This window comes from Pocillopora damicornis, chromosome 3 (genome assembly GCF_964200805.1).
Source record: "Pocillopora damicornis chromosome 3, jaPocDami1.2, whole genome shotgun sequence".
NCBI classification, from domain to species: domain Eukaryota; kingdom Metazoa; phylum Cnidaria; class Anthozoa; order Scleractinia; family Pocilloporidae; genus Pocillopora; species Pocillopora damicornis.
Genome location: NC_142672.1, coordinates 3392569 through 3414285, shown reverse-complemented (window position 1 = coordinate 3414285; position 21717 = coordinate 3392569). Strand labels below are relative to the sequence as shown.

The window sequence follows — 21717 nt, the reverse complement described above, 5'->3', positions numbered from 1 at the left end:
ATGCATTGCAATGCAATGCAATGTAAAGCAACCAGACTCGTTCCAGCGGTTTGAGTGAAATGGCTGTTAACTGTTTGCCAGGTCACCGCTGACAGTCTCTAACTGTTTGCCAAGTCACTAAACGCGTTGGAGAACCGTGAGATAGCTTGAATATTGGTCAACAAAAGAGATACAACCAAGTGGGTTAATTAAACCGATTCTTACGGTTCGTGAGCGCGTGGTTCATTAAGAAAAAAAAATTGGAAACCTAACATCACTCAATGGAACCAATAATTCAGAAAGTATGAATGCTACAATTCTTTCTCGTTGATATAAAAGAGGAGAGGAGAGCGTAATGGCCTAAAATAGAAAGAAAGAATCGCAAGGGGCCTAAAAGTTGGTGTTTTATTAAAACTAAGGAGTCGATTTCCATGCAAATACGCAACAATCTGTGTCAAGTTATGACAAGATATTTTCTTGTTATTGGTAACTGGTTAATCTCAAAGCTTCTTTGGATCGCCGCGGGTTTGTATCCATGGCGCCTTTCCATACAAGCGACTAAAACTTACACAAATTGTCACAGCCTATATGTAGCTATCTTGCTCATTATGTTACAAGCCGAGACTGACTGAAAACTCTTAAATACTACACATATGCCTCTTGGATAACGGAGTTCAGTGAAGGCCTGTATTCTTGACTTGATGTAACATTTTGTTTGCGCGATCAAAAATCTATTTTTATACCATTGTACTAAGTTGATACTCTTGATTACAAAAAACTTCTGGAAATATTCATGAATGAAATCATCAGTTCAGTACTCTTAATAAGTTCAGTCTCTGAACAGATAAACTAATTTCATTCTTATTCTTTTTTGTTTTCTTTCCTTAAGAAATATGTTCAACTCATGCAAAATCAATTTTTACCAAGTCTATGAAAAGTCAGCCCTATTGCACGTTGTGATGATTTGCATTCTGTGCACTTTTGTACAAAAAAGCGTTGCTCACAAAGGATAAAGGTCCCTTTGAAAAGTTCACCTTGCAATGAATTTCGCTGAAGGTGGTGCGATTCGATCTTGCATGACTGCGAATTTGTTGAACAAAGCTAGAATTGTATTTTTTGCGTTCTCCATCTCTAGTAAAAAGCTATTTCACACGTTTAATCAGTTTTAGACTTTATCTCAAAACTGTTCTTATAAACAGCACGAAATATGGAAGCCCTTCTACAAAGTTAACCCTTTAAACCTAAGAGTGACTAGTATCAAATTTCTCCCTACAGTACCACCCCTGAATCATATGTTAAGGTTATGAGAATAAAAGAGTGACCCCAAGAGTGACTAGTATCAAATTTCTCCCTACAGTACCACCCCTAAGTCACATGTTAAGGTTATGAGAATAAAAGAGTGACCCCAAGAGTGACTAGTATCAAATTTCTCCCTACAGTACCACCCCTGAATCACATGTTAAGGTTATGAGAATAAAGGAAATGATCACCAACAAAAGAAGGTTTTGATTGGTAGACAAATTCTCCTTGTCAGCACCTTAGGAATGTATAAAGTGCAGTATAGAGAATATGCATAGTGATTTTAGGGTGTAAAGGGTTAACAATTATTGAAGAAGGTAAGAAATCGAATAAAATCTTTGCGATGCCCACGCAAGCCTTTGTCGTTTTTAATTTTGAGAGCAACTTAGTCAAAGCCATTGTGGCACCGTCATATGGCACTCTAAAATACTATAATTTTTTTTGTGTAGCTTTAGCCGGTATTTCGGGAAAGTCTGTTCATCTGACTTTGAATAACGGTTGTTCTGAAACCTCATCTTTTGAATTTTGTTATTACTCACATGGTTTAGTTTTAATGCTCCAGCTATTGCTTTTAAAGTAAGTAATCGTGTAAGGGTAGATCACGCAATTTTGGAAGAAGATAACAAAAGGTTGAGGTTCTCGCCTCTTAATTGACGAATTAAGACATACCATGACGTATCTCTGGGAAGCCTTTGATTCTTGTCTTAGACTTTTTACATTTGTCAAATTTTACTTGACCGCGCCAATGTCCTTCAGATATGGAGATAAACAAAGTCAAGTAAGAAATAACAAATTAAAAATAAGATCCCAGTTTTCTATTAAAGAGGAAATCTTTGATGTTCTTATGAATATGATGAAGTTTGATTAAACACTGTCCAGTTGCTCGGTGCTGCAGAAGAACGTTTGGGACAAAATTACAGTCTTCATAATTTTCAAACGGAATAAGGAACCCTCTATGACCGACTGCTTTCACACCCATGGCATGAGCAAGCATTCCTACATAAACATCGTCCATCCTATACGGCTTAATTACATCAAACAGGGGAACAATGCACTCGATAACGTCATAGGTCATAACAAAGCCAGCCCCACTACAGAAATCTGGATAGTGAGTGTGGTTGTACTCTTCGTAGCTGACGTTCCATTTACCATCTCTAGCTACACTAGGACTACGCTGAGCTCGTCCCAGAAAAAGTTTCTTTTCTGGAGTTGATTCCTTTTGCAAAAAATGAATTAAATAAGCGGTATTAACAAGGATGTCGTCGTCTGCTTTCAACATGTAAGAAAAATTGCAATATCGCGATGCCCACTCAAAGGCCATCATAATCTTAAAACTCTGTCTCCAGTAATTCTCGTAGTAGTCCGCGCGAATCAAGTCTCCATAAACTTCGTCTTCTTTATCGACAAAATCTGAATGTGTTTGATTCTCTGCTTTCGCAATAAGAAAGTATGTCTTCCACTCTGGAGACACGTTATTATCAGTACCCCATGTTTGACGAATTAGATTTCTTCTACCTTGGTTTGCAGGTGCAGATGATACTAAGATAAGAAGAAAATAGTTCCTTGAACATGATTTCGTTGTTATCAAAGTCGTTTTATGTTGTGGAGATTGTTTCCAAATTTTACAATCGTAGCTTGGTTCAGTGGGGCTGGGAGTTGGAGCATCGGAAGAGAATCTTATTAAAGTACCACAATAGATGGTTGTTACCAAGGTAGCCAATGCCACAGTGATAGTTCCAAACTTTCCTCTAGGAATTTTCGATAGGAAACAGACCACACAGTATCTCAGTCTACGAAACATATCTGGAGTCTGTCACGTGTTACGTAAAGCCACACCTCTATAAAAGCCAGCCAGCCAGCCACCCCCTTACCTACAAATAATTGCAATGTCATCATTGTGAGTTACTGGGTTGCAAAAGCAAAATCAAGGAGAGTAGTAGCAAAACAACACGAAAACCTAAACCTAAATGAAATTTCACTCCACCACGCTAATATTCTTTTGGGTAAAGAGTTGAAGGTTTGAAAAGAATATCCCGATAACAGATCATTTTTGGACACAAACAATACAGGAACACCCTTGATTTTGCGCCCCTAACTTAAAACGAGTTTGAACTGACTAAATGATGTTTTCAACTGACTGTATAAGATAGCGAAATAAGTGATTATGTGAAGGTTTCAAATGAGACCCTGAGCTTTTGTGCAAAGAATAAGTTTCCAAGCTTTCGCCGATCCACGAAATAATCAGGGATAGTAAATATTTTGTAACGCAGCTTTATATATCTGAGTGAAATTCACAAAAAACACACTTAAAAACACAACAAACTTAAAGTCAATATCCGCACACAAACCTCTCGAACTTGAATATTTCCTCAACCCCTCAACCACCCTCCAACCACAGGGTGTTCACCCACTAGCTGAGCCCTGGCAAAGCATGTATCTGACTGTCAATCGTGTCACATAGCGGGCATGTTTTATGCAAATCGAATCAGATACACCTTTTTAACATGAAAAAGAAAAATGCTAAGAAAAAAATAAAAAATAAAACGCTAAGAACTACCTGATTCTTGAATAAACGAAGTCTATAACTACATGTGCCTGCTGTTGTATAGCTGCAGAGTATTGTAGTAAAAAAATAAGTGTGGTGTAAATTGCAGAGCGGTTAATGAACAGTTCTTGTCGATGCCAGAATTGCAAAATTTCGACAAAAGGAGATTAACACGACATCACGACATAGTGCCTACGTCCTTCCTTGAAAGAAGGCACAGTGGGCAAAAAATGAAACAATGCTCGATCACTTTTTGCTGATGGCCCCATACACTTAAGCCTCACACGCTTTGTTCGCCCATTATCTGCTGAATAATATTGTCCAATTTATTTGGAGGTCCGCGGCAACATAGAGCCGGCCGGTAATTTAGCAGCGCAAACACCGTCTCTTTTGTGTTTTAAGGTTCGCACGCCTAACAAATGAAAGACTGTGATATATATACTTTATAAGCTTTGCAGTGATATATAGTTTTTTATGGTTTCTTCAAAAGTAGTGCGCATAGGACGATTTTGCCGGCAGGTACCCTATTAGAGTGAATTCGTTTACAACCCCTTTGATATATGCTAATGAGAACAATAATTAGGAACAGAAATGACAAACCCGGTGTCAAGCGCAGTGGTAAACCCAACGCCAAGCGTGACAGGAAACCTCGCTCTAGCAAACCTCGAACACAGTTAAAAAAAGTCCATGGCAAAAGTTCAGGCCACGTAAAGTAGACAAACGTTCTACATTCCAGAAATGATTGTTTAAGATGGCCAACCGACCGCTAGTCGACTTGCTTCCACGAAACTTGGAAATCCACAATTTTACTTCTACTGAGCTAACTGACTAAGCGGCAGTCTGGGGTTCTGGGCTTAGGCCTGAAGTTCAGACCTTCCCTGCGACTTCCGACTGTTCCTCACTTCAACCAGCAAATTCAAGACTTTTGCCGGAGAGTTCGCCTTCAAGATAAGTTTGCCATCCGACCTCAAAACAGCGATTTCAACCTCAGATTGTACGTTTCAACCGACTAGATTCCATCAAGGAAAAACCCAGATCTTGAAGACAAACTCTTCACGCTTCGCAAAGAGTTACAAAAGAGCTTCGTGGCTGAAAAACCACATTGGAGAAACAATCTCTCAAAGCAAGAGTGAGAAGACCTTCACGAGCTGAAATCCGATCCTGACATTAAAATCCTGCCAACGAATAAAAATCTTGGCCCGAGTTTGACTAATGGTCGTGGGTAGTGGATCGTGGGTGTGGGTACAAGTCATGTCAGTAATAGTTAATTATTAATGGTTTATAGATCACATTTAATAATATTAATAGTACAACAAATAATAATTAATTATTGTTATTATTGTTGAGGGGAACGGTTTTTTTAAAATATGAGCCAAGATTTGGTTACATAGCCGTGAACGGTCAATCGCCTTTTTTTCGAGGAAATTGCGAAATGACGGTTATTTTTTTCGCGAAACGTGACTTAATCCGTTGTTGTTTCTCCTCCTTTCAAAAATCCAGTGAGTGTCTCATAACAAGACTGTGTAGAAACATGACTGTGACTAACTAATCGTCATTCTGGGCTCCAGGTCTATCTATTCCAACAGGTAATTTAACACCTTTTATCTTCGTTTCGTGAAATGGCTATTTCATACTGCGTGAAACGTGCATGGCCAGCTTATTTTTCGTGAAAAGTGATTTAGGACCCCCATCCCCCCCTCGACCACCCTCAATTATGGTCAAAGATGCCGTAATTGACATAACATAATGTATGTTAATTATACAACCCTTCTTCAACTGAAAAATATTATTGTTTATTCCAATATCATTGCATCAGCTCGGTTTTGTGGGACTACTATTTCATTGATTAACTTACATATAAGTAATATAAAATTCATTCAACTAATTTATACCAAAAATTCTGTACTTCACATCGTAAAAAGGCAGTTAAACTTTGTCCTCAATGTAAAATGGTCAAAAAACGTTTCTAAGGGGCGTGCGAAAGCTTAACTTGTTTCAATAACAACAACACAACGAAAGAATGCCACTAAATATTTCTGCCGAACGACAATGAGAGCAATGAGTCACAGTAACGGGAGAGTGTACTCCATGTAATGGGGAGTACATACTTCTTCGTATGAACCTATATTGAGTACCTTTTTGGAGCTCGGTACTTTGCAGTGAACGTTAACAACAATAAAAGAACGAAAGGATTGAGTTTTCTTTAAAAAGGTGAAATTCTTGCCGATTATGAGAAGGCGGCCGAAACTTCAAACAAACATCCAGTCCAATAAAAAATGTCGAATTACTGTGATATATAAATTGCAATTTTCAATAATGCTGCATTAAGAATTATTATAATAAAGCTCGGATATAACACGTACTGTCATTGGTTGAAAGAGCGTGCTCTATGAGAGTATAGAGCATAGAACTGAGCTAAAGCTGTCACGCCATCTGCCAAATCGTACTATGTTCGACCTTTACCGAGACTTCTTTCTAGCTTTTCTTTCGTTAATAAAAGTGAAATTTCGGAACAAGCAAGCAAAGGTTTGCAAAAATTCCAGGCGCAGTAATTTACGTTACTGTAACGTGAGCAGAGACAAAAATCCTCAAAAATAAAACAAGATAGACAGTCCGAGTTTTTTTAACGGTCTTCACGCTCAGTTACGTCTCGTGTTTCCCCCTACACTTCTTTCGTGCTCTAGCCGCTTCCTGCGTGCTTTACAACAGAACAGAGCACAGTCAAGGCTTCTCTATTTGTTAATCAAAGGAATTCAACTTGTCAAAAGCAATAAAAACCTGCCCATTGAAAAAGGGATTTTCGCGTTGAATATGAGCGAAATTTAGCCGGTAATATGTATTGCTGTAATCTGCACTGAAAGGAAAGTTCCCGTTCGCTTATCTCACCGAACAAGTCGCCTGTCGATATGCTTGACCACGATGTTGTGCGAAGGACTTCTGTACCTCTCAGTAAATTCAGCACCACAACCATAGCACGCTTTAACATTTCCTGGCAGCGTAACTAACTCATACCTGTGAGGAGAGTATCTGGAATGCCAACTTTCAGCACCCGAAGCGTATGTTGGCTGCGGATAGTTTTGTCCTGTGCTCAAAGGGTCATGCTGTTGAACAAGACAGCCTCCAGCAATCACTGGAGAATGGTGATGAAGAATTTCTCGTGGGCTAACACCGTGATACGAACGCCCCATAATAATTGCCGCTGGCAGCTCCATATGGTGACTTGTGGTCGGCAAGCATCTTCGTTGATTTAATGTCATGGAGTTTGAATGCGGATGTACATCAGTGGACTGGCTGTCCGGCCGACCGACGAGCCTACCGAGTAGTAATTCTTGGGTGAACCGGGCTCTTCACAGTGAGATTAAGTAAACATGACTATACCTTGCTTAATTTGATGGTCTTTTTCAGGGCATCTTCTTCGCTTTTCTGCTGGTAAGCTTGCATCCAGCTTTGGCCGTCATCTGGAGTATTTTCAACTCCCGAAACAACTTCGGCTTAAGTTCTTATGGCTGACATAATTAACCAAATAAAGCGAAAAAAAAGCAAAATTTGACAGCGGCTGCTTGAGAATATCCGAACTTCGAACCACACAAACCTGGGCACGCAAAATACTATCGTGAAGTAATGCGATGCTCCTCGATGAAAAACGAAACGTATGTTTCTTGAGTAGGTGTGATTTCGCTACTCTGTCGATTCTGGTCTTTGTCAGATATCAAGTGAATCATTAAAAAATTGAAACTATTAAAACTTCTCCATTTATTTATTTCAATAATTTTTAATATATAATTACTTTTATGATCTGGAAAACCTGGCTATTTAAATAGACGAAGATAAATTTTAATATTGTAATAGACGCGTTACAGATCCTGGTTTTACGTGGAAGCTTCTTTTGTCGTGACAATCTTATAAGCGTATCGCGTGATTCTTTATTTTCTAAGATAAGGGTTTGATGACAGTCGGGTTACTTAAGATAGAGGTGTATAATTGAGTGTAGCACGCTAATGGCAGACTTGTAGCAAAGATATTTAGAATGCGCACAGCAGAAGTCATATAGAAAATCAATAATGGTCTGAAATAATTAGTTACGAAATTGTCTAAGGAAATTGTGTGTGTGCGTCTGGGTTGGAACATCCTGTGACGTTGCGTGATGTGCCATTCGTGTCGCAAATATGGCGTGCGAGCGAGTGTAAATTACAGACGTGTTGATCGGAGTATAATGGGAAAAAGCTGTTAAAATCAATTCATCAGGAAATAGCTTGGGATTTTAGTAAACCACAAATAATCTTGGTATTGCGTCGTTTAGGCGTGCATTTCCGTTGTAATAGCAGATAAATAGAATCACTATCTTGTAACAGAAGATCGAGGTCGTTTGAATGTAGAAAGTACGGATATTGTATGGATCATAAATAAACGTAAGAAATCGGAAAGGTAAAGAATTTAGCAAAAACTTTCATGTTCTGAGGACGTTGCTCTTTTAAGTGTAACACCTCTCTCTTTTTAATGTAAAATTATCTTTTGTGTGTTGTTCAAGCGTTTGACCAAAACGTCTCAAATTATTAGGAGCGATCTGCATTGTAAGAAATTGCATCATCATGCACATAATGGATTTGTCTTTGGTTTTACTTTTCTTTTTGGGTGAAATGAATGAATTCTGTTGAATGAATTTTAACTAAATCAATAAAATATTAGCCTCACTGAACCGAGCTGATGCAATGATACTGTGATCAAGCATAAAAACCAAAGAATGGGGGAAGGGTTGAATAATATTTATGTATTAATTATGTATTATTAATTTTAAGTCAACCTAGACCATAATAACAAATACTATTGATATTATATCAACTATATTATATTATATTGCATGAAATATTCTTATTACTATTGATTCTATATTAATTAATTAATTATTATTATTATTATTAGTAGTAACCATAAATTATTAACTATTACCCACGACATGTATCCACACCCACACCCACGACCCACGACTTGTAGACACGACCCACGACCTACGACCATTAGTCAAACTCCCTTGGTCCAGCTCTTCTGTCAACAGATTGGGTTCAAGTTGAGGCACTCAGACATTTACATGACAAGCTGTCATATCGTAAAGTCAAGCAACAGGACTGGTATGTTAATTGCCTTTGTGTAATTTATTCTCGCGAAAGGCTCATATCTATTTACAGTAGATTTATCTCCTCTGATCTTGCTTTCTATTTGCGTAGTTTCGATCATTGGGTTAATCCAGCAAAATTCTACATCGTCCCTAAAGTTCATAAAGACCCTATAACAGGGAGACCAATTGCTGCTTTCCATTCGTGTATAACTGGGCCAATTAGTATTTTTGTTGACAAGTCTATTAAGCCCACAGTACATTTGTCTACGGTCCTTAGGGATTCTGGTAAGCTTATAAGACTGTCTTGCCCAGCTTAAAATATCCCAACGTAGACACCGTAAAAGCATTACCGGCTCTGCGAAGAAGGGGCTCCCGAAACTCTATTACTGAGTCAGCTTGCCAGACCTGTATTCGACGGTAACTAATTATCGTCCGAATTCAGTCCGGATATTTTTCACCAGGAGTTTGATATTGCCAAGGACACTCCTTTTCCTTTCAGTGGCAAACGCTTTTATGTATTTTCATCAGAAAGATATTGTGAAGCAGTACTCCCAATTTCTCGTGCTCTATAAGCGTTTCATTGATGACATTTTTGCCATTTGGTGTGAGCCCAGGGACACCCTCCTAGAATTTCTAGGTGCACCAAATAACAAAAGTGATCGCATTAAGCTTATTCACTGTATTAGCGACAGCAGCATTTCTTTCCTAGATCTTTGTCTGTATAGGGATAATTCCTGAAGCGTGCTGCAGTTTTCTACCTTTCAAAAGCCTCTTATATATTTTTAAATATCCTTCGAGTCCTTTCACCCCTCTAGCAACCAGAAAGCTTTTATAAAAGAGGAGCTTATGTGATATGCTAACAACAGCTCTTCCTTTTAAGTCTTTCTCCGAGATTAGGGATAAGTTCTGGGAGCGACTGCGACGTAGAGGCTATTCTTTTAAGTTTTTTCTGCTGCTGTTTAGCGATGTATGTTACAACGACACGAAGAAATGGTTCTCCCGGCCATTTGATCATAGATCTCGGCCAGGCAGGATTATGGTCTTTAGAACTACGTTCAGCTGCAGTTATGCCCGTATGGAGAATGTTATCAATAACATTCTGCCACACATGGACTGTACTGTGTGTTACAGGAAAACTGTAACATTAGCTAATCTGTGTAGGTAAGAATTTTGGGGGGGGGGGGGGGGGGGGCTACGGTTTTAGCCGAGTACGAGACATTCCTTTAACATTCATGTGGAAGTTGCAAATGAGACTGAGGTAAATATGTTATTTCATCGGTCGCTACCTTCCAAGAGGTGTCTTTTAGACATCTCACTGGAAACGAATGGAATTTGATAACTAAACACTGCTAGCAGAATACATGTACGTGCAACACAAAGCGGGGCGCGAGAATAGAGATGACATGTTTGTCGAAAATTAGATTTGTACTACAGTAATTCCGAAATGAATAAGTCGATGGTGTCTCTTGAAATTTTGAGTTCTGTTCTGCCGTCTTTACGACATGGCCGCCCCGAGAAAGCTGGCAAGAAAAAGGATCCTCTAATCCTCTCTCGGTCACATAAGTTTGTTTTGGTTTTGTCTAAACCAATCGTATCTAAGGAAATGGTTTAGACATTGTCCACGTGAACTGTTTGGTGAACATCCAATGCAACAAACATTTCTGTATGGGTTCACTGATTTAGTTTTACCACAATCCATGTTTTCTTTATTGTAAAAAGACAAGAAAGCGAAAAGAAAAGAACCCAGAATTAAACTTAAGCTGCTATTGCTGGTTTTCAGTGTCACGCCATTCAAAATAGATCAAAATAAAAAATAAAAACCGTTCAATCGATTTAGTCTAGAATCTGGAAATAGAAAGAAGCTAGATATGTAAAGACTCTCGCCAAGATTCAGGTCACAGCAATTTTTCTTACGGAAGATATGAGGAGAAACGTTTTTCCCCAATTTATAGAGATTTGTATGGAGCCGCCATGCTGGTGCCCACCTAGATGGGCACCAACATGGCGGCCGGTAACCAGCAGAAACATCTGTCACTGAGTTTTGCTACAAAAGCGTGAATTTATCTCTCTAAGAACTCATAAACGTAACAATAATACTTTATTCTAATACAAGAACTGTTCAGATAGCTGAATTTCCCTAAATAAGTCACCTTTTAAACCAACATAACAGCTCTCTCGCTCGTCATGTAAAGGCCACGTCACGCAAAAGCTTAGAAATTCAAGAGTAGTCTATCACTAAACCAAGAACCCATTTGGAGTGAAAATTTGTCTGAATATTAGTTTTTAGCTGCTCTAATACATCATGAAAGTAAAATCTCAGGAGGATCAATAGTTCTGAAGTCTGAAATTTAGTGACGTCACGTGAAAACCAGCAAAGAGATGAGAAGATGAGAAGCAGATACACACGAGTTCCTCGGTTGGATACGAGCCAGGAGGAATTGAGTCTACTGTTGCTTTCATACACATGCATAGAGAAGAAAAATATATTAACTAAGCTAGACAAAAAGTAGTCTAGGAAAGCTGTTGAAATTCTCAAGCTCTCGTTGTTCGCATTAAAGGAAAGAGGCCTTCTCAGAACGCCATTAAAGTGAATACTGAAATTTGCTCACACTTTAAAAATCGGTATGAGACTACTGTGGCGATTCCCAATGGAATGGAAACCTTGCGAAGCTCATTCAAGCCCTTTTCGTTTTTTAAAACTTTGTTTGTCCTTGATATAAGAATGACGCCACCTTGGTTTCAACGGGTCTAACCTAAACCTTTATGCAAGCACTGGACTTCAGCGATTGATCTAATGAATGACCTTGACACTGTTCGCCAAAATAAATATTCTTATGAAAGGCTCGATGGCTTAGAACGCGGTTTTGTTGTACAACGTGTAAACTTTGTGTAGAAAACTGGCCTAGAGTGTTCTCCCAACCACGACAAGCATGCCTTAAAAATATCGCTCTTGTTCGAGAGTAAATTTCTCTCATGTGGTATTCATTCCATCACATGACATGCGATTTCTCTCATCGCTGACTGCCGCAATGTAATGAAAAAAGCGAAACTTTCTAGCTTTTAAAACCGTGCTTATAATAAAAGGCCCGTTCATGATTAAAAAAATCTACCGAAATATTTCCAGGATAGCGAAGTGATACAAATTTATGCAGATGATGGGGGACGCTCATCAAAGCTGAAGGCAAGTTGTAAAGCTATAGATACAACAAGCTCTTTGACTCAGTGGCAGTAAGATCAGCAACGAGCGAATTTAATTTTTTTGCAGAAATTATGATTAAAAATCGACTTACCGTGGGGCGCTGATAGTTTCCTGTCCTATAAGCCTTCTGAGATATTCACGCAATGCAAACCATCTTGATTCCCGGCGGGTCTAAAATATTGGTAGCTGGTCACTGACTGTCAACGCGGACCCACATGAACTGTCACGTTTTTCTTCATTTGTTTCGCAATGTTTTGTTTGTAAAGTGGTGACCTTTCATCTGATCGACTGACATTTAAAACTAATGAATGAGTTGCCGCTCCCCTCCTTCCTACGATCTCATAGAAATTAATGGCTCTAAGGTCAGCGCCGTTAGTGTCGTGAAATTACTGGGTGTGTATTTTCAAGACAACCTCAAGTGGAACACTCACGTTACTGAGATGATTAAAAAGGCCGCTAAGCGCCTTTACTTTTTAACTCAGTTAAAGCGAGCTAAGGTACCATCACCAGAATTAGTGAATTTTTATGTTGCTTGCATTCAATCCGTCTTACTTTATGGATGTCAGGTCTACCATTATAGTCTCCCCGATTATTTGAGCTTAAGTTTAGAGCGTGTCCAAAAGAGAGCCTTGAAAATTATATACGGTTATGATAATCATTATAGAGAAGTGCTTCAGATGGCAGAGCTGAAAACCCTAAGGGATCGGAGGGAAGACCTTTGCTTAAAATTTTTTAACAACATCGTCTCCAATCCCTTGGATTGTTTGTACCACTTACTGCCTTTCGACAACCGAGATCAACTTAGGGAGTTACGACGACGCAGACCATTTAGAGTTTCCTTTAAAACAAATCGGTTCAGAGATACTTTCATTCCAGCAAGCGCAAGACATTTTAATTGACATCTATTACAATTGCATATGGGCCCATATGTAAATTAGTTCCCTTTTAGGTTTGATTTTATTGTATAGTTCTATTATATAATTTGTACACCTTTGTAATTCAGCTTCCAGCTGCTATTAAGGTATTATTAATAAACGTCTATCTATCTATCTATCCATGATCGGATCCTTGTGTTTACGCACAGATTTCTGGGATGTATGGCGAACGGTTGTTCCGAAGTCCAAAAAAACGATTTTAGTGAGATTTTCGCTTTTTCGCCGCTCTTTTATCAGAAATGGATTTGGGTAATGCTTATACAAGGAAGGCGTAAGTCTTTGTTTGAAAAACCACGTAATATGTAGTAAAATCTACCGATGAACTTGTCTCCATGCGCCACAGGTGGCCCAAGCTCCAGCTCTGAGATGATCATCTTACGCAATTAGAGTTATGTCGGAATAGATTTTTACAGTTCCCAGCGCCGTATTGGACATGTAACCGCGCACACGTGAGAACGAGGCTGAGGTCGACTCGTGTTGAATCTCTCAGAGCACTTTTGGTGAAATTCGTACGTACGCAGTAAAATTGTTCGATTTTTAAGGAAAATGGATGGTCTTATCGAAATCTCGATAAAGCTAATACTTCTCCCAAATAGAAAGGAAAGCAGTGTGCCGCTTTTGGTTGTTCAAATACATTTTATGGCCCCAATGGTTTGCTTACGAGCTTTCACTTCTTCAAGTTTATGCACGGAGGCATGTATTTTTGCTAAGTATTTATCGTTCTATACTTATCTTATTCTCTGTGAATATTATGGATGAGGGTAACTATTGTTGCAAAATTAGTACAAATTTTATATTAGGTACCTGAATTGTTTTAAGTTCAACAGAGTGTTTTTATTCCGGCGCTAAGTCAATAAGTTCAGTACTGCTCACCTGTTTACAACATGGCTTGCCTAGCAGAGAAACTTTTGGAAAGTAATTGCTTTTAATAAAATAACCAAGACACTGTATCTTCAGAGTTTTAACTTATTATGGCAGACCCAGAAATTTGACACAAATTTGGTAGCAATTGTGACAAAAGAAGTTTTCAGTAGTTGTTGTTTTTGTTTTTTTATGATAGCATAGTAATCCACCATGGATGCCACATGAAACTCTCAAAAAATATTTTGTGTGCCTTATGTATCAATCAATTTGATGTTCAAATTGACAAATAGAAAAAGTGAGTTTCACCAATTAAAAGAGTTCTCAACACAAAGATGAACTATGACACTAACTTTCATTGTTCACAAAATCGTCCTCATAATAAAAAGTTTTATAGAAGTCTCACAAAAATAATTTCTCATACAGTTCGATGGTCTAAAGATTCTCTTTCAAACAAATCTTATGGTAACTGTAACAGTGTAAAATAAATATCTTGATTTGGATATATTTCTCAATCTTGTAAGTATCTTCTTTATATCTCAAATTTATATCATCATAACATTGGTTAACACAATGCAACAAGAACTAGTATAGTAAACCTTTGTGTCAGAAGGCCACTGAGCACTAAGAATGGGAATTTCAATTCACTGAATGTTTATCACTGACAGAAACTGAAATGTGTGTAAAGGACTAACATTGTCGAGATCAGTAGCTGAGAGGAAGCATTTCTGTTGTCTCCCTTTAACCCTTAAAAACCCAAGATCTGATTGTTAATTTTCCCTTGTAGCTGCTACACATTACTTGTAAATAAGTTATGAGAATTTGATGTAAGATCAAGATAACTTCTGCCTGATAAGTTTTAGTATTATCAGTATCTGTTTGCTGGATAGTGTTCGGATATTATAGGGAGAAGTTGTATGAATCAGTCATTTTTGGGAGTTTTGAAATTGTTGATTCTTTCAATGCTGTCTTGCCACCTAATAAATTACCATGAGTTGCAAACTGAAATGGTTTTCAATGTATCACGAGCATGAGTTGTCCTGGGCCAGAAGGGGTATCTGTTACAGTTTCCCTCATGGGTTGATAGAAAAAAGGGTTATAATCAAGTGGCTGTACAGGCTCTATTGTGTAGTTTCCCATAAGATACAATGTACAAATGGCAAACTAAAATACATCTTGGTAAACAAAATGAGAACAACTTTAACTGAAAAATATGGTACAACAACAAGTACCACAACAACAGCAGCAATAACAAATCTGCTCTACCTAGAGGGCTACAGCCTTTGCCTCGCTTTCTAAGCCATATTAAACAGCTTCTGTGGTACTTCCTGTGGATCGATCTGTCTAATATCCGATTTAGATTTGATGTCGTGGAAGAGAAAGAAGGAACTTGAGGGCAAACAGTTTTGGAGGTTCCAAGATGGTCTCGTCACGGGTTCTCGTGTCCGGAGCCCTAGGATCAAACTTTATTATTTTTGGCTAGGTTCTCATGTTCTTCTTACCGAATCGAATCTTTCTGATCAATACTTTGTCGATTGGCTTCGCTGCCACACATCGGTTGCGGGGTACCACTCACACTGAGAGCCGCGACGTGCTGGTTAATGGCTTTGGGTTATTTTAGAACGTTCTTCTCATAAAATCCTCAATGCAAACAGCACTCCTCCGATGTGGTTGCCTTTTCCTTTTCCTCGAAAATCGAGGCCAGTCTCAATGCAAACAGCACTCCTCCGATGTGGTTGCCTTTTCCTTTTCCTCGAAGATCGAGGCCAGTCGGGTACGTACACGCTGCGCTTAATACATCACAGGTGGGTGAAAACTCCAAAACAACTCTGTGAGGCGTTTTCTTCATCGAGTGAAGAACATTTGCCCTTACATAAGTTTTGTTTTCAAAACATTTACCCTCCAGTTTTTTCACATTTCCTTCGAAGAAGAACTGAGAGGATTTCAGCTTTTCGTTATGCGTTCCTCTCAACATGATGTGGCGGTATTTTCGTGTGGAAACAACGGTGTAATCGTAAAGCTGAATGAAATTAATCTCGGGTAAATTACGGAGATCGCTCGACCATCCAAGGGCTGAAATCCTTACCATAGTTGCTTCGTATTTGAAGTCGCTCTGGTTTTGTTCTAGGTCCTGGAATTCTGTAAGAAGTTCTCGGTTTTCTCTACTACTTGATGGAAGGACGTGTCACATCAGCAGAGCATAGACTTTCGACACTAAGTTGGCTCTAATTCCGCCCGTCGATTTTGAATTAGATTTTAAAATCTCCCTGAGATCTTTTGTTTTGAGTTTCTGGATGTCATCTAATGACGAAATTTCCATGCAGTTGTATTAAAGAACCATTTTGAAGGGAGAAATCGCATTAAAAAGTGTATTAGAACGTGAAATGTCAGCAGATCAGCTGTTTGAAAGAACCGCCGGTCAACCCCAGCCTCGTTTATCGTGTGTTCGCGATTACTAATCCAATATGGCGCCGGGAACTGCGAAAAGGTTGTATGGGAATATTTACGGCCGCTTTAACGAATTAAAAAATACGTCAAATTCTCAATAAAATACCTCACCTTACTTCCACAACGTATCGCTTGCTATCTGACCGCTTACTTCGATGAAAAGAGCCCATTTTAGTGAGTTGTCCATTTCGAGGTTTTCAACGGCTTTTCTTATGTACGTTGAAATATTTAAAGCTCTGTTACGAGTGTATTCCGGATGAGGTACACACCACAGACGTGTTGCTTGACTTGGAAAAAAAACGAAAGAGAGGAACTCGTCTTGAGGACGTTCTAGCAAGCGGAGAGAAAAGTCTGAAAGGGAGAAACTGTTAAAAGACCTTTGGAAGCATCCATATCATGCCAGAGTCGTGATTGGCTTTCTCCAAATCTGTGCCTGTATATAGATCTTTGGTATTTTGTACATAGCTCGTTGTCGTTTTTCTTCGAACGATAAGGTAAAAGTGGGCCACTGAAATAAAGGAGCTGGCTGAATCGAACCTCCTCTGCAATACGGTTATGGAAATGTTAATTTTGGGGACTCATTTAAAATAAGGAGATAAAAATCATTTGTATGGTCTTAAAAATCATCCTTGATGAGACCTCGTATAACTATGAATCTCTTCAAAGAAATCAGGGGAATAGTTGTCTGTGCACAACATAATCAAGTTTTATGTAGGCAGGAATAGTGACGAGCAGTTGAAAAACTAAGTGAGTGGGTCAATATGGCGACGTTAGAGTAATACTTATGCTTTTGTGTTGCAAAACAACTTTGGCGCTTTTCAAACCCAATCGATAGTTTCTTTTTCGGAAAAGAGCTGACTAGATATATTTTCATCCCTATGTACAGTTGGAGCATCAAATGCCTCGAATTCAGATTAAAACAATTTCTTTGGCAGGAAATTAATGCAACATCTTGCTGGAAAGAGCAGCAGTAGATTAGGTTTGAATGATATTGAGAGTCTCGAGAACTTTCGATCCCATCAAAAATTATTCACTGTACATGTGTTTGCATCGTTTTCCTCTATGGGAAATTAAACGAAATGAATTCTGTCTGTAAAATAAGTTTGAACATAAAGCTAAGGATTGTATAATAATGAAGATATGGCACCCTTTCGGTAATGGTGAAACAGGAGTTATGCCCAAAGCTGATGAATTTTACTCAGAGTCACACTGACTAACATGTTAAATCAAATATATCTCGTTGTTTCGTTAAAGGGAGATCTACGCGACTAGGGAGTTTCTGAGACATTTCCTTGAATGAAACGTTTTCAAGAAAAAATACTTGGTGTGAAATGCCGTTTTGGAGTTATCCTTTTTATTTATTTATTTATTTTTTTATTAAAGCATTTCTTACGTTTACATACAAAATAGAAATTAAGAAAAAAAAAAGAGAAAAAGACACACACACACACACACTTATATAGAACAAATAGATGAATACCAAGCTAAACATACACACAAAACTACTACAGCAATACAGTTACCTAGTATGTAAATTACAATGTCATCACTTTAAAACTAATGATGGAAATTAATCATGACACCACTTATTCGTAAAAACGTTCATTAACTTTTCCCACTTTCTAAAATGATTTTTTAATTTGTCTCTTTTCCCGGCAATATGGAGTTCGATATTGTAAACTCGCTTTGTACTGGCTATAAAACCTTGAAGAGAAGGTATACCACTCTGGTATTTCCGAGAGTGAATATAAAACTTACCCAGAAGCAAAATATGGTTAAACAAGAGCAAATCTTCCGCAATATCGAACTTACCAAAAATGACATCTTCCTCTTCAAGATTATCAACAGAGATGTTATGATCGCGCAACCAGGACAAGACATGAAATTAAGGCGGGGGTAAACCTGAAATTTGCTCAAAAACTGAGTTTTTTGTTTTCCTCGGAATTTGCAGCTTTGGGTATTCAACTTCGCTATGGAAAAATAATTTTCTACTTATTTTCACTATTTTTGCCTTTTTGAGCGATTTCAAAATTCCCGCTCTGGCTAATGGTGTGGTTACCATGGCAACGAGAAGAGCATTTTTTTGATTTTTCAGTTGTTTATGATGTGTTATTCTGGCAACCAAGCTCCCAAACGGGCAGGATTTAACGAGAGATACTTTATTTAGTCTTATCTGAAGGGTTTTCTAGGGTCAAACCCATTATGGGATAGATTTAGAGGCAGTTTTGGTCGAATGTGACACTCAGTGTACTCGGAGCAATCAAAGGAAAAGTTATAATCAAAGGAAAAGTTATATCGAAAATGGTCGGAGAGAAAAGTAGATCTGTCTACAGGAAGAAAAGAAAGAGAAGTTTTTCTGGAAGGCGAAAACAAAACAAGAGTCTGAAGAAACAGCTCCCGATGTTGACGAAATCGCCGCCTCAACTCCGAGCACTTCGCTGGATGAAAATCAGCTCTCTGACTCGGACTCTAAAGAAACAGTTGGTTCCTCCAGAAAGAAAATGAAATATGCCGCTTCTTTTAGACAGCTCTGATGAAGAGTATACCTTTAATACCGAGGAAAGCGAGGGATTTAGATTAATAAATGAGAAAAATTTATCCACGGCCGTCTCAAAGGCACACGTGTGTGAGAAAGGTGAGAAATTTTTTTAAATCTCTGTCTTTCTCTGTTCTCGATTATGACTTATTTCCCATATCATATCGACCCATAGTTCCAGTTTTTCCCTGCTAAATACACTGATCTATCTATTAAATCTTGGATTGGGTAAGAGAAAGATTTTTAGGTATTGTGCATATACACTGTAAACAAAAAATTATGGGGAAAAATCACAGAATGTGTATTTCTGACTTGAGGTCTTTACTTTGCTTATAACAAAATTGCCCGATTTATCTAACAATTTTCACTTGATTTGTCTTTAGGCACCTTAACTCTTGAGGAAGATAAAAGTGCAAGAGTGGGGGTTACAGTTTTCCCTTCAGTGTAGTTCCTGTGAGGAATCCAGTCCACTTCCACCATCCAGTGGTGTGACCCAGTTAGGGAAATCATATGACATTAACCGCCGAGTCTTTTAGTAGGCTAAAAATCATGGAGAGGCTTTGTATCCCTGGTGGTGTTTGTACAAGAGTGGCAACACATGCAAAAGACAGTAAAAGATTGGCTAAGTCCAATTTGCAGCTTATGCAGAAGGAAAAGAGATGGCGTCAAGGGAAGCGACTTCTGAGGACTCATCAAGAGGAAGCCCTTCAAGAAGCTGAAGGAGTTACTTATGAACCAGGAGGCTTTTAAATTACTTTTAGATACTCCTGTGGACAAAATATGGACACTGGGGCCACTATAGTGGTTACATATTGTAAAAAATTAAGTTTGATTGCTATCTGTAAGTTTAAAGGCTATTTTCTCATTACGCAAAATTTTGTCTTCAAGAAAAGAGATCTTGACAACAATTTATCCAATTGATCTGAAATTTTCAGCATTTGTTCCTTTTGATAAGTTTTGTGTTATAAGCAGAGCAATTTTCCATATGATGTATGTACTTAAAGTTATGAAGTGAAACACCCCTCTGATTTTCCATGTCAAATTTAATTGATCATCATTTAAAATGTTTTCAACATATTAGAAATCCCTCTGCTTATAGCAATAAGCAACATATCTTCTTTGAATTGATACTAAAAACATTATTTTTTATTGATTCCAGAAGGAGTTATCTTTTCTTAAGTAACCCCTGGTAGAACCCTGCAGGTGGCTCAATTAAACGAGTGGCATCCTATTACAATAGACATGTTGAGTCTGAAATATTTTTTTTCATGATCTTCAAGTCATAAGCTTTCCAGGGATATATAGTTTGCCTAAGTTTTGAAGTAAGTCCTAGCTGTGAAAAATGAGTGAAAAATGGGCATTTTTTCAGGTTTACCCCCGCCTTAAGAGATCCTCGCAGCTAAGAACACTACTGAAACGAGTAGTTGAAAATAAGGCCTGAAAAAAAATTCAGGCCAGTACGGAATTTGAACCCATGACCTCTGTGAGAGCGCTGCACCGGTATCGCAGAGGTCATGGGTTCAAATCCCGTACGGGCCTGAATTTTTTTCAGGTCCTATTTTCAGCTTCTCGTTTCAGTAGTGTTCTTAGCTGCGAGGATCTCTTAATTTCATCAGGACAAGACATGTTTCCAAAAACTAGATGATACTCTACAGGAAAAGAGTAAATGCTCTACGGATTCAACCTCTGTTTGGCAGAAAGCACAGGACGGCGAATTAGCCATGCCAAAACGAAACAGTTTTTCGTTTGTAAAGACAATACGGTTTAAAATTTTAAACTGAAATTCTCTAAGTTTAGATTCTAATGCTGTGCGAAAAGATAGCGAATAAGCACTTTTCCAATCAATATCAATGTTTGAATACTTTGCAGCCAACTTTACTTTTGCAGTGGGCGTTGTTTGTTTTTTCTCCAGGAAAAGCCGGCAGATTTGCTTTGAGGAAGCATCAAGAATTGGAACCAAATTGTTACTAATTAGAATAGCAGGTGAATCCGGAGGTGGATCAATCACCGGTGCAGTAGTTTCCCTTTTAATTGTCAAGCGCCAATTGGCAGGCATAGAGTTAATAAGACCCATAATGAAGGAACCTTGCTCAGGATTGAGATTTTCTTTAGTTGAAAATAAATCGAAAATTTTTAAAAACCCTAAATCTGCAATATCTCTACGATACACAGATTTCTTATTAATGCAGAGAAGCTTGTTATTCCAACTAACTTCATTTGCAATTTCGTGTAGCAAGCTGGGCGTTCTTGCATTTACTTCTGACCAAGCATCGAAACATTGTTCATAGAAACTTGGTAGATAAATACTTAATTTAGAAGTATCAAAGTTACAATGCAATATGAGCCAATATGGCGCCTTTCCATACAACCAACTAAAACTGCCTTTAGGAGGCTATCCTGCTCATTATTTCAGTGAAGGCCTGTGTTCTTTACTTAATATGGCGTTTTGTTTGCGCGATCAAAAATCTATTTTCATACCACTGAACCAAGTTGATACTCTTGATTACGAAAAACTTCTGGAAATATTAATAAATGAAATCATCAGTTCAGTCACGGTACTCTTGATAAGTTCAGTCCCTGAACAGATGAACTAATTTTGCTCTTGTTATTTCTTGTTCTCTTTTCGTAAGAAATATGTTCAACTCCAGAAGAGTTGATTAACATGGACGTTTCCTTTAATGAAAACCGTTTTGGCATCATCCTAGATTCTTCTAACTACTAAATTTTTTTTTACAATCAGCTTGCGGTAGTATTTCATGCTTATTATTTTTACAAAGTCTATGAAAAGCCAGCCCTATCGCA

The 21717-nt window shown here is 38.2% G+C and overlaps 1 protein-coding gene, 1 long non-coding RNA gene and 2 pseudogenes across 4 annotated transcripts; 1 reads left to right on the top strand and 3 right to left on the bottom strand.

Moving 5' to 3' along the window:
* Nucleotides 1-433: 433 nt before the first annotated feature.
* On the bottom strand, nucleotides 434-12438 carry LOC149047859 (beta-1,3-galactosyltransferase 5-like). Of its 2 annotated transcripts, XM_089200922.1 has the most exons (3): nucleotides 12227-12356; nucleotides 3627-3773; nucleotides 1614-3149 (listed from the first exon to the last, which is right to left on the bottom strand). In XM_089200922.1, the coding sequence occupies exon 3, from the start codon at nucleotides 3077-3079 to the stop codon at nucleotides 2072-2074; it is 1008 nt and encodes a 335-aa protein (XP_089057048.1). In that variant the 5' UTR covers nucleotides 3080-3149; nucleotides 3627-3773; nucleotides 12227-12356; the 3' UTR covers nucleotides 1614-2071. The 2 variants fall into 2 exon arrangements, with proteins under 2 accessions (XP_089057047.1, XP_089057048.1); XM_089200921.1 differs by lacking the exon at nucleotides 3627-3773 and having other exon boundaries at nucleotides 434-3149; nucleotides 12227-12438.
* LOC149047860 (uncharacterized) lies at nucleotides 7065-8839 on the bottom strand (annotated as a pseudogene).
* Nucleotides 12439-14267: 1829 nt separating the features above from the next.
* LOC149047858 (uncharacterized) lies at nucleotides 14268-16272 on the bottom strand (annotated as a pseudogene). The gene has a single exon (XR_016185077.1). The product of XR_016185077.1 is annotated as an uncharacterized LOC149047858 (transcript).
* A 1992-nt stretch (nucleotides 16273-18264) lies between these two features.
* LOC149047857 (uncharacterized) lies at nucleotides 18265-20153 on the top strand. The gene is made up of 2 exons (XR_016185079.1): nucleotides 18265-19014; nucleotides 19299-20153. It is a non-coding gene; the product is annotated as an uncharacterized LOC149047857 (long non-coding RNA).
* Nucleotides 20154-21717: the final 1564 nt, after the last annotated feature.